At 57.5% G+C, this 14,388-nt stretch overlaps 1 protein-coding gene across 22 annotated transcripts in view; it reads left to right on the top strand.

Annotated features, from left to right (window-relative positions):
* Positions 1–13,913, top strand: part of MYH10 (myosin heavy chain 10) — a 139,899-nt gene extending 125,986 nt beyond the window's left edge. For all 22 annotated transcript variants that reach the window (XM_089318338.1, XM_089318341.1, XM_089318339.1 and 19 more), the window contains 10 exons: positions 597–809; positions 2,047–2,259; positions 4,318–4,479; positions 7,084–7,212; positions 7,338–7,426; positions 7,958–8,081; positions 8,158–8,366; positions 9,868–9,976; positions 10,802–10,974; positions 12,323–13,913. In XM_089318338.1, coding sequence (XP_089174464.1) covers positions 597–809; positions 2,047–2,259; positions 4,318–4,479; positions 7,084–7,212; positions 7,338–7,426; positions 7,958–8,081; positions 8,158–8,366; positions 9,868–9,976; positions 10,802–10,974; positions 12,323–12,467 — 1,566 coding nt within the window. In that variant the 3' untranslated portion in view covers positions 12,468–13,913. The remainder of the gene's footprint in view (positions 1–596; positions 810–2,046; positions 2,260–4,317; positions 4,480–7,083; positions 7,213–7,337; positions 7,427–7,957; positions 8,082–8,157; positions 8,367–9,867; positions 9,977–10,801; positions 10,975–12,322) is intronic.
* The last annotated feature ends 475 nt before the right edge of the window (positions 13,914–14,388 follow it).

Below are 14,388 nucleotides of genomic sequence, written 5' to 3'. Positions count from 1 at the left end.
CCTGCTAATTCAGTCCTGTGGGCAGTGGACGACGGCCCAGGTACTTGGGTTCCTGCCACGCCTGGGGGAGACCAGGACGGAATTCCTCACTCCTGGCTCTGCCTGGCCCAGCCCCGGCTGTTGCAGACATTTGCAGGGTGAACCAGCAGAAGGAAGATCGCGCTCTCACTCTGCCTTTCAAAAAAATAAATCAGTCTTTTTGTTTACGTGAAAACAGCAGACACAAAAATAAGGAGATCAAGTATCCAAAATGCCTGGGACCAAAAAGGTTTCGGATTTTATGGGTTTTGGGTATTTTCAGATTTGGGAGTATTTGCATACACTATGTCTGCGCGTGCAGAATGGCTCCCACATCTGTACCCAGAGCTGACTCGTGTGACATGTACGATGCTGCCTGAGCTGACGCAGGGAGGACTTGCAGTGACCTACCTGGGTTTTGACCGTGACACATACTAGGGGGTCAGGCATCACGCCGGGGCACGGAGAGTCTCGGACGGAGCTGAGGGCTGCTCGGCCGGTAGCAGCGGTCCTAGCGACGCATTAGACAGGGAGTGGTCAGTGGTTGGTCTTCACCGTCCGCGTGCCTCTTCTCCTAGCTGTTGGCGGAAGAGAAGAACATCTCTGCTCGCTATGCAGAGGAGCGGGACCGGGCGGAAGCAGAGGCCAGAGAGAAGGAAACCAAAGCCCTGTCCCTGTCGCGGGCGCTGGAGGAAGCCCTGGAGGCCAAGGAAGAGTTTGAACGGCAGAACAAGCAGCTCCGCGCGGACATGGAGGACCTGATGAGCTCCAAAGACGACGTGGGGAAGAACGTGAGTTGCCCTCGGGGGCTGCGGGGCTTCACGGGGGAGCCAGGTGACTCCTCGGGAGCCCCGGGATGCCACGTGACCCCTGCGTGACGAGGGCCAGCTGTCAGCCTGGCGCTCTCGCAGCAGTGCTGGTGGGTGACGGCTGAGTCCGTCCGAGGGAATCGGTACAAGGGCTCATGGTCCTGTGTTCCCAGGCGGTCGTAGCGGGGTCTGCTGTGGCACAGAGGAGGCCCCGGGGGAGCAGGGAGCTGCAGCCCCACAGCGAGCCCCAGTGTTTGCTTTGAAGGCGTCAGTGGCTGTGGGGGCCCATTCACGGCCCGGAAGCTTCTTTGGTTCCGTTTCCCTTGCCACTGCTTACATTTTCCACAAGAATCACACCAATTTCCATTCAGCCTGCATCCCTGTCTTCCTCCAGGAGGAGAGTGAGGTCTGACTCTTCTCCCAACTCCCATTCTGGCCATGGAGGCATTTAAACTGAGCCCAGGGCTCCTCGTCGGTCACACAGACGTCATATGCGTCTTTCTACAGCTCAGGGCTTGCTTTCATGGGACACAGGACCAGCCTGCTTCCTCCTGGGGCTCCCCCCGTGCTACCCGAGGACTAGCCCTGTGGACGAGAGCAGGCCACCCGAAGTAGGCACGACAGTTAGGCAGCAGAAGGAACTGTAGCGTTGATTCCACACGAGTTGATCTGAATCGTCAGCACCGACACCGCCCACAAACGCATCTCCTCTGCCCACTGGTGCTAGGCACTGCCTGGGAAACCCCCTCCTCTCACTCGTCTCCCCCCGCTCTCCCTGGGGACCTGCGAGGGGGCACAGCTTCTAGCCCATCTTGAAGTCAGGAGACTAAGGAGACGGGAGGTGAAGGCGCTCGGCAGAGGCCCAGGTACAGGTGGCGGTGGGAGAGCGCAGCCCCCCGTTAGCGCCCTGCTTCTCGGGCCTCAGCCACCAGTGCGTGCTCGACCTGAGCGAGCTGTGTAGGCAAGAAGGGCTGTTCTCGCAGCTGCTGCACCCAGAGCTGCGGGCGTCCGTGGCACCTGTCTCTCCTCACCACTCGGTGAACAAGGGCGTCAGCCCGGGAGTTTCAGCGCCGGAGAGGGGGAGGGAGGGGTGTGCGAGCCCGCGGGCTGTGCCAGGGACACAGCACGTCCTGCGTGGGGCCCCGGCAAGGGGACGATGCAGCCCTTCACGTGTGCCTCTGCCGAGGGTCAGCTCTTTCCTGATGCTTCCTGTGTTTAGGTCCATGAACTTGAGAAGTCCAAGCGGGCCCTGGAGCAGCAGGTGGAGGAGATGAGGACCCAGCTGGAGGAGCTGGAGGACGAGCTGCAGGCCACGGAGGACGCCAAGCTGCGCCTGGAGGTCAACACGCAGGCCATGAAGGCCCAGTTCGAGCGCGACCTGCAGGCCCGAGACGAGCAGAGCGAGGAGAAGAAGCGGCTGCTGACCAAGCAGGTAGGGAGCCTGGGGCCGGCTCGGCGTCCTGCCCGTGCGCGGTGCACGCCCGCAGCAACACGGCAGCCCGCGCTCCCAGTGCCCAGACCTCCCGGGCCTCAGGCTGTGGCTCAGCTGGGAAGCCTCCAGGGGCCCTCGAGGGCAGGTTCCTGGCCTGAGTCTTGGACTCAGGTTTCTGTAGCTCCCCTCACAGGACGTCTGCATTGCGTCACTGTCCACAGGAAGGCACGCAGGTGCCCACACCTGGCTCCGCTATCTATCCTTTCCTGCGTGTACGGTTCTAATTTCAGTCTGCCATGACAGCTGGCCATTCTGACAGTCTCTTGGGGTTCATGGTACCAAGGCTTCGATGTGGGCTTAGATGTTGGGTTTTGCTGATGCTTATTCTACTAGCCATTTATTCCTGGGTAAGAAATTACCGCAGACTTAGGGCTGAAAACAGCACATAGGATGTCAGGGCTTCACTGGGTCGGGAATGCAGGGGGCTCGGTAGGTGGGGCTGGTGCACTGGGGACCCAGGCCTGGCCGAGGCAGCAGGGGCCGTGCCACGTGGCTCACACACACGGCCACAGCAGGGACTCCCCCGAGGGTGCCAGCTCCCAACACAGCAAGTGAGGAGGGCGCCTCGGCCATGCCTGTCTGTCGTCTTCCGGCTGCTTGCTTTCCATTCTGGAGGTCTGGTGACTGGGTTTTTGGTTGCTGTTTTTTTTTTAAGATTTACTTATTTGGCAGGACAGCGACAGATCTTCCATCCACGGGTTCACGCCCCATCTGCCTACAGCAGCAGCCAGGAACTCCATCCTGGTCTCCCACGTGGGTGGCAGGGCCCCTAGTACTTGGGTCATCACTTGCTGCCTTCCAGGCGCACTGGCAGGGAGCAGGAGCAGGAGCAGGGCAGCCAGGACCTCAACGGGGTCCCAGTGCGGGCCGCTGCGGCGACCCTGCTCCCGTTCTGCGCCCTGAAAGTCCCTAAGTCAGCCCACCTCCAAGAGGAAGCCAGCGGGCTGGCGCTGTGGCCCAGCGGGAAAAGCCATCGCCTGCTCCCTGCTGATGCGCCTGGGAAAGCCGGAGGATGGCCCAAGTGTTTGAGACCCTGAACCCGTGTGGGAGACCCGGAGGAGGCTCCCGGCGTCAGGTCAGCCCAGCTCCAGCTCTTGGGGCCATCTGGGGAATGAACCAGCAGAGGGAAGACCTTTCTTTGTCTCTCCCTCTCTGCCTTTCAAATAAATAAATCTTTCCTTAAAGGAAAATAAAAAAAAAAAAAGGAAATTAAGCTCAGCTCCAAGTTGGAGTGGAGCCATTTAAAGCCCCACACTGACGGATGGGGGTGGGGGTAGGGCAGATTCACATCAGCTCCGCCTCTGTGGTCCTGTGACATAAAGACCCCCCACCCCAGCGAGCACCTCCGCTCTGTGGCGGTGCGAGAGGGGCCTGCTTCACCCCTTGGAGGCCTGCTGGCTTCCTGACATCACCCCAGAGCACGCCCCTTCCCACAAGGTTGTGGCGTCCGTAGCAGCTCCATTCTGTTTGCCGAGAGCACTGGCCTCTGAGCCTCCAAGGAGGCCACCCCTCGGGTGCGGCAGCCCCCAGGCTACACCCCAGCAGGGCACCAGGAGACCATGTCCAGTCCAGGCACTGACGGCCGGGCCGTCGCAGTGAGCTCGAGCTGGCCTGTCCCCGACCCCTCCCCTGCGGAGCCAGCACAGCAGGGCTCAAGAGCGACTGCACCTGCGGCCGGCCGGTCTGTGAGGCGATGACCGTGTGCGGCCCCTGAGTGACGTCAGGAGTACCCGATGGCCCTCGGCCGAAGAAAGGTTCTGCAGCCCCGGTGGGCCCCGAGCTTGCCGTCAGGGACTCTGGCTTTCCGTGTCGGGGACGGTGCGCCCTGGCGTCTGAGGGCCCCCTCAGTGAGCCGGCTGCTGGGTTAGTAACCGCTCAGCCTCGGAGCGCAGCTCTGCTGGGCAGCAGCAGGGGGCAGAGTGCTCCCCCGCCAGCCGGCTGCTCCCCTCCGGCCGGGGCCCTCGGTTTAACCAGGCACCGTTCCATGCTCTCCGTCAGGTGCGGGAGCTCGAGGCCGAGCTGGAAGACGAGCGCAAACAGCGGGCGCTCGCTGTTGCTTCCAAGAAGAAAATGGAAATAGACCTGAAGGACCTTGAAGCGCAAATCGAGGCCGCGAACAAAGCCCGGGACGAAGTGGTCAAGCAGCTTCGCAGACTGCAGGTGTGCGGCCGGCGCCAGCCTCGGCGGTGGGTGGGGCGGCGGCCCGCCGAGGTGGCACTCGCGGACCTGCCGTGCCTGCAGCGTGCGTGCGTGCGTGTGTGTGACAGAGAGAGAGAGACTGAGCTGGGGACGGGCTCCGGGTGCCGCGTCCTTGCCGGAACGTGCTCTGGTGGCCCGCAGCAGCCCTGCTGTGGCGCTGTCCTCGGCGGCGCTGGGATCCACAGTGCGCACCCGTCATCGCTGCCCAGGCTGCACACCAGCTCTCACGGCTACGGCCACAAAACGTCAGCTCTGTAGCAGCTCCGGCCTGCGCCCGCACAGCCGCCTCTGGGAGGCAGTCAGCGTCAGTAGTGATCTAGGGGGCAGCTGTCAGGATGTAGCTTAAGAATTTATGCTGGCAAAATAAGAAAACGAGGTTTTTATACGAAGACCTTAGCTGAAATGTTATTTATGATAGCAAAGAGGTGGCAGCTAAGTGGAAAGTGCTGTGGGCTGAGGTGGCGAGGGCCCGAGAACAGCAGCAGGCCGTAAGCCCAGGCAGCACCTGCGCACACGCAGATGTTCACGCATGTGTGTTTGCACACGCGTGGGTTTTTACAGGGACACAGGCATACCTAGAGAAAATGTTGACGTCCCTCCGGATCCTAGGTCTGAGTGACTTCTCTGCTTCCGTGAGGTCTTCCCCCGGGGTTCTGACTGCGCAGCTTCCGCGCTAGTACTGGACACTGCAGCAGCACTGACTGCCCAGCGCTCTACTGAGTGCAGTCCCCGGTTCACCTGCCTCGCCTTCAGGCTTAGGCAGCCGCCACGCCGTCTAATTGTGGACACTTCGTTCCCCCTGCGAGAACCTGTACCCACTCGCTGTCGGCTCCTGTCTCTCTCGGGGTTGGACATGGCACGTGGGTAGGCCGGCTCCCGTCACGGAGCAGCCTGACACAGCACGAGTAGTTCGTTCCTCTCTACTTCTGAGTAACGTCACACTGCTTGGAGACAGCCACGTGTACTCACTGTTCATCAGGGTGTTCCTTGCTCCCGCTGTCTAGCTGGGACGAGTGGTGCTGCTCTGAGTATCTGTGTGCAGCTGTGTGGACGCGTGCTGTCCACGTGCACGGGGGTGTCACTGGGAGTAGAACTGCTGGGTCTCAGGGTAACAGTAACTTAGTGGGAACTGCCAGACTCCTGCATAGCAGCGCACGTGGGGTCCCGGCAGCCAGGCAGCAGGGTTCACTTCCTCAGATCTCGCGGCACTGCTGTCTGCCCATCACTCACTGTGCCTTTGATGTGCACGTCCCTGATGACTAACCCTGGGCCTCCTAGGTGCCTGTTGGTCAATACTCATTTACGAAAACTGCCCTTTGACCCCGACCGGGACTAGAACCCGGGGTGCCGGCGCCGCAGGTGGAGGATTAGCCTAGTGAGCTGCGGCGCCGGCCTCGTTTTATTTCCATCACCCAGTTTGAGCACAGACACGACTTCCTGACTCACAGGTGGATACTGAAGCTTGTGGCCCCCGCTCAGAGTGCCTGCACCCTCGTCAGAACGCACGGGCCATGCTGCAGTGTGTGTGTTTCTGGGCTCTAGCGGCTCCGCGACTGTGGTGCCTGTCCCTACACCAGCACCAGTCTTTCTGCGGCTTGGAAATCGGGAAGTGTGACTTGGGTGACTTAGCGCACACTGTCCCTCTCTTTCCCATCTCTTTGCTGTTCTCAGTTCCTAGAAATTCACATGAATTTTAGGGTCACTTGTCAGTTCCCTCATACACACACAGCTGGCGCGGATTCCGACACTTACTGTGTGGACTCCAGGTCATTTGGGCGGTGTCATCTTAATAAGTCCACTGGCTCAAGACGTTGGGTGTCAGACCTGCCACTGCTTTGTCTTGTTTGTGCCACTGTGACTGCTTCACGTTGCCGTTCAGTTAGCATGTAGAAATGCAGTTGATATTTGCCTTGGGCTTGTGTCCTGCAGCTGTGCTGAACTCTTCTCATGGTTGTTTTGTAGATTCCTTAAGATTTTCTATATACAAGATTGTATCATCTGCAAATTGAGATAGTTCTACTTCTCCCTTTCCGATCTGGATTCTTTTGTCTTGCATAATTACCACGGCTAGAACCTCCAGCACTGTGTTAAATAATAAGTGGCCTTCTGTTAAGGGAAAACATTCTGTGTTTGATCAATAAATAGGATCCTGGCTGTCGGCTTCTCATGAATCCCCTTATCAGAATCGGGAAGGGTTCATAGCTCATGGGTGTTTATATGGAAAGGGCGTTTGGTTTTGTCAGATGCTTTCTGCATTTATTGAGATGATTTTAGGGCTGTATTATCACTGTTGGTTATCATACCAACCTTGCATTCCTCAGATAAATTCCACTTGGTCACAGTGTAAAATCCTTTTTAAATGTTATCATTTGCTACTATTTTACTAAGATTTTTGCATCTACATTCCTAAGAGCTATTAGTCTATAGTTTCCTTCTGACGTCTTTGTCAATTCTGGACACTCTCGGATCTACAACAAACGTGCGTTACTTTTATAATATGGGGAAAATACCATATGTTTAAAAATTGAGAATGAAAACCACCCCAGCATCTTCGTGTAACCTTAGGCCCAGATGAAGGATTACCAGCGGGAACTGGAAGAGGCGCGTGCGTCCCGAGATGAGATTTTTGCCCAATCCAAAGAGAGTGAGAAGAAACTGAAGAGCCTAGAAGCAGAGATCCTGCAGCTGCAGGAGGTTGGTTCCTTACTCATCTCTGCTCCCCGAGTGGCCGCAGCACGGCCGCTGCAGCCTGGCCCTGCTGCCCTACCCGCGAGGCAGCTCTGACCCCCGGGATTAAATCGCCGTCTCAACTTCTTTAGGAACTCGCGTCATCTGAGCGCGCCCGCCGGCACGCCGAGCAGGAGCGAGACGAGCTGGCCGACGAGATCGCCAACAGCGCTTCTGGCAAGTGAGTCTCCTGGCAGAGGTGGGAAGGGTGGGCTCAAGAAAGCATGGGCCGCCTGCCCCGTCCGGGGGTGCCACCCAGCACATGGGCGTCAGCGGTTGCTCTGCTCATTCGTTCGAGGTCGGGAGAGATGGGCACGCGGTGCTGGGCCCGGCCACTGGCCATCGCACTTGCCTGTGCCCCCAAGCAGCCGGGCACGCCGTAGGTGTCCTGTGTCTTCACTTCCAGATACCAAGTCTGGCAAGCTGGCACCTTAGACACGACCTCTCCCCCAGGTTGATTTCCCCCTCTCATTACCGAGGGTTCTGCGCGCCGGGATGAGAAGTTGGCATTTTATTCTTATACCATTCAAAAGCTTAAGCTAGGGAAGGCTGGGACCTTGTTTGCACGTCAGAAGTTGGCTCTGGCTGCCTTGTGTGGAGCACGGATGGAGAAAGGCTGGGGAACGGCAGGTGGGAGTGCAGGAGACTGCCCTGGGCTCCCCCACAGTGTGAGGCTGGCGCTGAGCCGCCGCCCCCTCCTCGCCCCCTCCAGGTCGGCGCTGCTGGATGAGAAGCGGCGTCTGGAGGCGCGGATCGCACAGCTGGAGGAGGAGCTGGAGGAGGAGCAGAGCAACATGGAGCTGCTCAACGACCGCTTCCGCAAGACCACGCTGCAGGTGGCCGGCGGCCCCGCGCCGGGGAAGGGCCCTGCTGCCCCGACGCCGGGTGACCGAGCTCCCCTCTGCTCTCCAGGTGGACACGCTGAACGCAGAGCTAGCCGCGGAGCGCAGCGCCGCACAGAAGAGCGACAACGCGCGCCAGCAACTGGAGCGGCAAAACAAGGAGCTGAAGGCCAAGCTGCAGGAGCTGGAGGGTGCTGTCAAGTCCAAGTTCAAGGCCACCATCTCGGCTCTGGAAGCCAAGATCGGGCAGCTGGAGGAGCAGCTTGAGCAAGAAGCCAAGTAAGCGTCCTTGCTGCCGTACACTGAAAACTTCACTGCATTCTCTGTTAGAGACCAGGCTCCCGGCTCAGTCTAAGTCACACAGACGTGCCCCTGCCCCCAGGGGCTCCCCATTACATGGGAAGAGAGGACAGCGGCACGTGTCACCCAAGAGGGGCGCCAGAGGTGCTCGGAGGACGGCTGGGTCTTGCCCATCAGCTCTCCCGGCATCCATTCCCCAAGTCTGTGGCGGCCTGTGACGTGCTGGTTCCCGCTTTGCCATACTCAGGCAGTCTCCAGTGTACCGGCCCGTAGCCTGCCGGAGCCACAGCCACCTTCAGACTTGGCCTCCTGGAGGGACGGGGCCCAGCACCTCCCTCTCCCCTGGGCAAAACTAAACCACACGTGTTGATTTTTAGTTACAATTCACCTAACTCCTCCTGCTAGCCACTCTTGCACAATATTTGTTAAGAAACCAAAGTACATGCTCCATTTCCCATGCAGTCCTCTAAGTAAGTAACCCCTCCCTACTAGGCCTCTCTGGAGACGAGGGGAGTTGTTCGTCTGCTTCACTGAAGAGGCAGTGGTGGCACTGCAGTGTTTTGTTGCTGCTGAAACCCGTAGCATAATAGGACCTTGGTAAATTCTGACTTGAAGTAATCACTTAATGAACCAGGGTTCTGTTTGTTGTCTGGGCTCAGTCTAACTGGCAGGTGGCAGTTTGCTATTCACAAACTCACAGATCAGATCTGCCTGTTACGGCCAACAGGGAACAGCTTCAGGGCCACATGAATCATGGTGTTGTGGGCAAAGTGTGTCATCTCAAAGACTGACTGACCGGGGGCTGCAGGTCAGGACACCCACCTCCCACAGCAGGCGTCCGGCTTGGACCCCTGCCCTGCTCCCAGCTTCCTGCTAGCAGCAGCGCTGGCTTATCTAAGTCAGGTTCTTGCAGCCTACGTGGGACCACTGCATGGGTTCTTCACCTAGCCTATCAGGACGCCAGCTATTGCCAGCAGATTACATTTTAATAAGATTTATCTATTTAAATAGTTCATAGAGAGAGGGAGGTCTTCCATCTGCTGGTTCACTCCCCAAATGGCTGCATTGACCAGGGCCCGGTCAAGCCAAAGCCAGGAACTTCTTCTGGGTCTCTGGATTGGAAGTGGTGAAGCCAAGACTTGAACTGGCACCCACATAGGTGGCAGCATTGCAGGTGGCAATGCCAGCCCCTACATTAAAACCTTTTTTCTGGGTCCGGTACTGTGACATACTGGGTTAGTCATCTACCCGCAGTGCCAGAATGCCATATGGGTGCCAGTTCAAGTCCCGGCTGCTCTCCTGGGAAAGCAGAAGATGGCCCAAGTCCTTTGGTCCCTGCATTGCGTGGGAGACCCGGAAGAAGCTCCCGGCTTCAGATCGGCGCAGCTCCAGCCGATGCAGCCATTTGGGCAGTGAACCAGCAGATGGAAGACTTTCTGCCTCTCAAGTAACTAAAACGTTCTCCCCTCGCTTTTCACAGGGAACGAGCAGCCGCCAACAAACTCGTCCGCCGCACTGAGAAGAAGCTGAAGGAAATCTTCATGCAGGTTGAAGATGAGCGTCGCCATGCAGACCAGTATAAAGAGCAGGTGTGTGAGGAAGGCCGGGCGCCAGGTGGGACAGCTGACAGAGTCCTCTGAGACTCACGCTGGTGCCCTGCCGGGGATGCACAGGTGTTAAAGCAAGGCACAGAGCAGGGGAGGCGGCTTTACTGTGAGGCCTCAAACCACAAGTGGAAGTCATCATCCATCTCCTCCACCAGCAGGCAAGCTCCATGCACGCCAAGACGCCTGCCTGCTTGTCCACTGTCATCTTCCCAGGGCTTGGCTGGCAGTCGGGAAATAGTGGTAGGATGGAGCGGTGGCTGCAGGCAGGCACCCTCATGCAAGCGCCAAGGCCTGACACACAGGGCGTGGAGCTCCGTGCTGGTCTGCACTGCTCTGCGTGGGCCGCGGTGCCTTCCCCTCTGCCACGGACGCAGGACGGTGATAGGGCTCAGGCTTTTGCTGCCTTTGACCCCTCCCCCTTTACCCCCTCTGCTGTAGTCGGGCACCTTGGGCCCTTCCTGCTGAGCCTGTGGGCACCAGGGCAGGCATGGGCTGGCCCCATGTCTCTGACTTCCGTGCTGCTCAGGAATGAAGCTCTAAGCGCGTACGACAGGACAGGTCCTCCCAGGGTAGCTTTGTACGTGAACCCAAGCGTGACGTCTGCAACGCCCCTCCTCGGGCGCTAGGGGGCGTCCGTGTGGTTGCATTTTCCCTCTCACGATCCCGTGGGGCACTCGTGTGAAGGAAGCTCTGGGTCGTTTTCTGCAGAAAACTCTCTACTAGTAACAACATGTTTCAGAGTTTTAATGATTTGAGCAGTGTTTGCAGATCTTGCTCTGCTCACCAGTTTGCCTGGTCCCCCCTAAGATGGAGAAGGCCAATGCCAGGATGAAGCAGCTGAAGCGGCAGCTGGAGGAGGCAGAGGAAGAAGCTACACGTGCCAACGCCTCTCGGCGCAAACTCCAGCGGGAACTGGACGACGCCACCGAGGCCAACGAGGGCCTGAGCCGCGAGGTCAGCACCCTGAAGAACCGGCTGAGGTGAGCACCAGGGTCACTCCCAGGCCCCTGCAGTCCCCCACAGATAATCCCACAGGAGGAAACCCACTCATGTTCTTTCACTAACAGACCACGCTCATGACTGTCAGGGCTGCAGGGCTAAGGGCCACCAGACTACTTTTTTTTTTAAGACTGACCGATTTAAAAGGCAGGGAGGTTAATCGATCTTGCATCTGTTGGTTTACGACCCAAAAGGATGCAATGGCCAGGGTTAGGCCAGGCTGAAGCCAAGAACCTAGAACTCCATCTGGGTCTCAGACCATGTGGGTGCAGGATCCCAAGCACTTGGGCCACCTTCCACTGCCCTCCTAGAAGCATTAGCAGGGGCCAGCACTGTGATGCAGTGGTTAAGCCTCTGCCTGCAGTGCCAGTATCCAATAAGGGCGCTGGTTCCAGTCCTGGCTGCTCCACTTCCGACCCCGCTCCATGCTAATGTACCTGGAGAACCAGAGGAAGCTCCTAGCTCCTGACTTTGGCCTAGCCCAACCCTGGCTGTTGTGGCCATTTGGGGAGTGAACCAGTGGATGGAAGATCTCTGTCTCTCCTCTCTGTAACTGTGCCTTTCAAATAAATCTAAAAAAAAAGCAGCTGGGACTCAAACTTGAGCTCATGGGTGCCAGCAGCATCTCAACCCACCGTGCGCCAACGCAGACCCAGACCCCCCACCACCACCACAGGTAACCTGAGCAGGACCCAGGGAGAGCGTGCACCCCACACCAGAGTACCAGGGTCTCTTCCCTGTGCCAGATCCTGGGAGGCAGCACTGATGGCCCAGGTAGTTACGATCCAGCTGTTAGAGACATCTGGGGAACAAGCCAGATAGATGGGAACTCTCGAAATAAGGTAAAAAAGAAATAAACGGGCCGAGGCTGCTGGCAACGCACCATCAGCTCCACGCTGGGTCTGCGCCGTGGCCCATGCCCTGCTTCTGTACAGCCAGCAAGCCCGCGACGGTTTGTACATTGGAAGGGATTGTAAAAACCCCAAGAACACGGGAGCCAGCCTCCATGGCTTGCAAAGGTAAACTCACAGATCCGCTGTGTGGCCCTGGGAGAAGGGGGCGTCCGCTGTGGCTCACGCTCCTCACCCTTCCCGTCACCAGCAGTCGATCAAGTCAGTCCCACCGAGAGCCCTGGTCTGTGTACGCAGCGTGTTGCCCGGAACAGCGTGTTGCCCGGGTGGGGGCAGTTCCTTCCCCAGATGGACCCTCCCACCACAAGTGCAAGGAAGGGGTGGAACAGAAGGCCCAGCGTCACTAGGGGCCGGACACGCTGACAGCCGCACGCTCTTGTGCATTTACCCACACGTGTCTGCTCTCTGTTCTCTCCAGGCGTGGGGGCCCAATTAGCTTCTCTTCCAGCCGATCTGGCCGGCGCCAGCTGCACATCGAGGGGGCTTCCCTGGAGCTGTCAGATGACGACACAGAAAGTAAGACCAGTGATGTCAACGAGACGCAGCCACCCCAGTCCGAATGAAGTCGCGGGAAGCCGGAGGGGGCAATGCGGTGGGACACAGAGGAACTCGCCCCGGCGCCAGCCTGCCCGGGGCCTCCTACGCGTTTAGGAAATTGGCAAGCTACGGGACTCCTTACGAAAGATCAACCGTGTCTTAAGACTCTGCAGCCTACGCGTCCTGTATCCTGCTTCAAATTAGGCACAGCCGCTCCCCTTTTTATATATACAGACACCAGACACGCGCGTGTTCCAGATTCTCCTCATCCCATCTATTTTCCATATAGTCATCGAGAGACATTTTATAACACATGTTAAGAAGAGATCCCTTTTTAAAACGAACTCCGGACCCCTGGAGGCCAGTCGCTGGGTTGGGGGCAGCCCGTGGCCGCCGCCATTGCTCTGCATGCTCTGTCGCAGACAGATCACTTAGTTCTGTGTCCGTGTGGCCCGACTCCTCGGCCACATCAGTCGCTTAGAACATTGTGGAACCCAAACTGCACTTGTGTCTCTCATTTCCTTCGAAAAATGATACGCTGTTTCCGTGAGCAAACTGTGAAGGGGGCTTGGGAACCATCAGAGGGGTGGCTGCACTGGGGCTGCCGCGCCCTCCAGTTGACAGTGTCCCTGAGTCCACCCACGTGAACTGTCCAGCCAGGGCTGGTGTGGGCATTGAGGGTGGAGGCCCCAGGTGGCAGCCAGAGCCCGGTGGCGCTCAGTCTTCCCAAGGCTCCCCCCTCGCCAGCCAGGCCCCCATGCCGACCCTGCAAATTCAGCCGCTGCTTTGAGCCCAAGATGGGAACATAGGTTTTGTGTCCGAGGCTTGTTCCAAGCTTGTCAGTGAGGTTAAGAGGACCTCAGGGACAGAGGCCACTGCCTGAATGTTGACATGCCAGTGGGGTGAATCCCTTCTCACTTTTCCTTTTCCCTCCCCTCGGGACAGTGTTACAGTGAACACTTAGCATTCTGTTTTTGGTTGATAGCTGAGCAAACTGACATTACAGAAAGTGCCTTAGACACTACAGTACTAAGACAATGTTAAAATATATTATTTGCCTCTCAACAATTTAATGTATTAAGTTTTAACTGTGCTTCATATCATGTACCTCTAGTCAAAGTGGTATTACAAACATTCAGTGACAATGAATCAGTGTTAATTACAAATCCTTGATCCTCTGCAATGTGCTTGAAAACACAAGCCTTTTGGGTTAAAAGCTTTAACATCTGTTAGGCAGAACTCGTCGTGTGGGTTTGGAATCTTTGAGTTTCCCCTTTATGAACTGTCCTGGCTGTTGACCACCAGACACCTGACTGCAAATATCTTTTCTTGTATTCCCATATTTCTAGACAATGATTTTTGTAAGACAATAAATTTATTCATTATAGATATTTACGCCTGCTCTGTTTACTTGGAGAGAAAAGCACCCATTAAGAATGAACAGACCTCAATAAACGAGAATAATCACGTGACCATGGAATCTTGTTTTCACCTTCTGTTCTCAGCTTTCCGTCTCTGATCGGATTGGAGGGTGGCTAGCTATGCAGACTTAAATTGACACCACCGGCCCCCTTTTCTCCAGGGGCACTGTCTCCCAAAAACTGCCGAATGGCAGACCCATTCCCTGGGCAATCCTGACTCCAGGCGGCCTCCAGGGGAGATGCACCCGGGAGGAAGAGAGGGCCTGAGGGCAGGGGCTGGAACCCAGCTGTCATGGGAGCAATCTGGGAGTGACACTCACTACCGAATCTGCGCAATCTAAAGGGTCCCGAGCGGGCAGAATGCACACTGAAAACAAAGCTTGGGGCTAGTGTTGTGGCACAGGGGCTTCTAACAGCCACCTCTTAGAAAACCAGCACTGGTTCAAAGCCAGCTGCTCCACTTCCAGTCCAGCTCCCTGCTAATACACCTGGGAAGGCAAACTGGACCCCACGTGGGAGACCACAA

This window comes from Oryctolagus cuniculus, chromosome 17, assembly GCF_051225735.1.
Source record: "Oryctolagus cuniculus isolate XC-2025 breed Fujian yellow rabbit chromosome 17, ASM5122573v1, whole genome shotgun sequence".
NCBI lineage: Eukaryota > Metazoa > Chordata > Mammalia > Lagomorpha > Leporidae > Oryctolagus > Oryctolagus cuniculus.
Note: the sequence above shows the minus strand (reverse complement) of the source record. Positions and strands in the feature narration are given on the sequence as shown.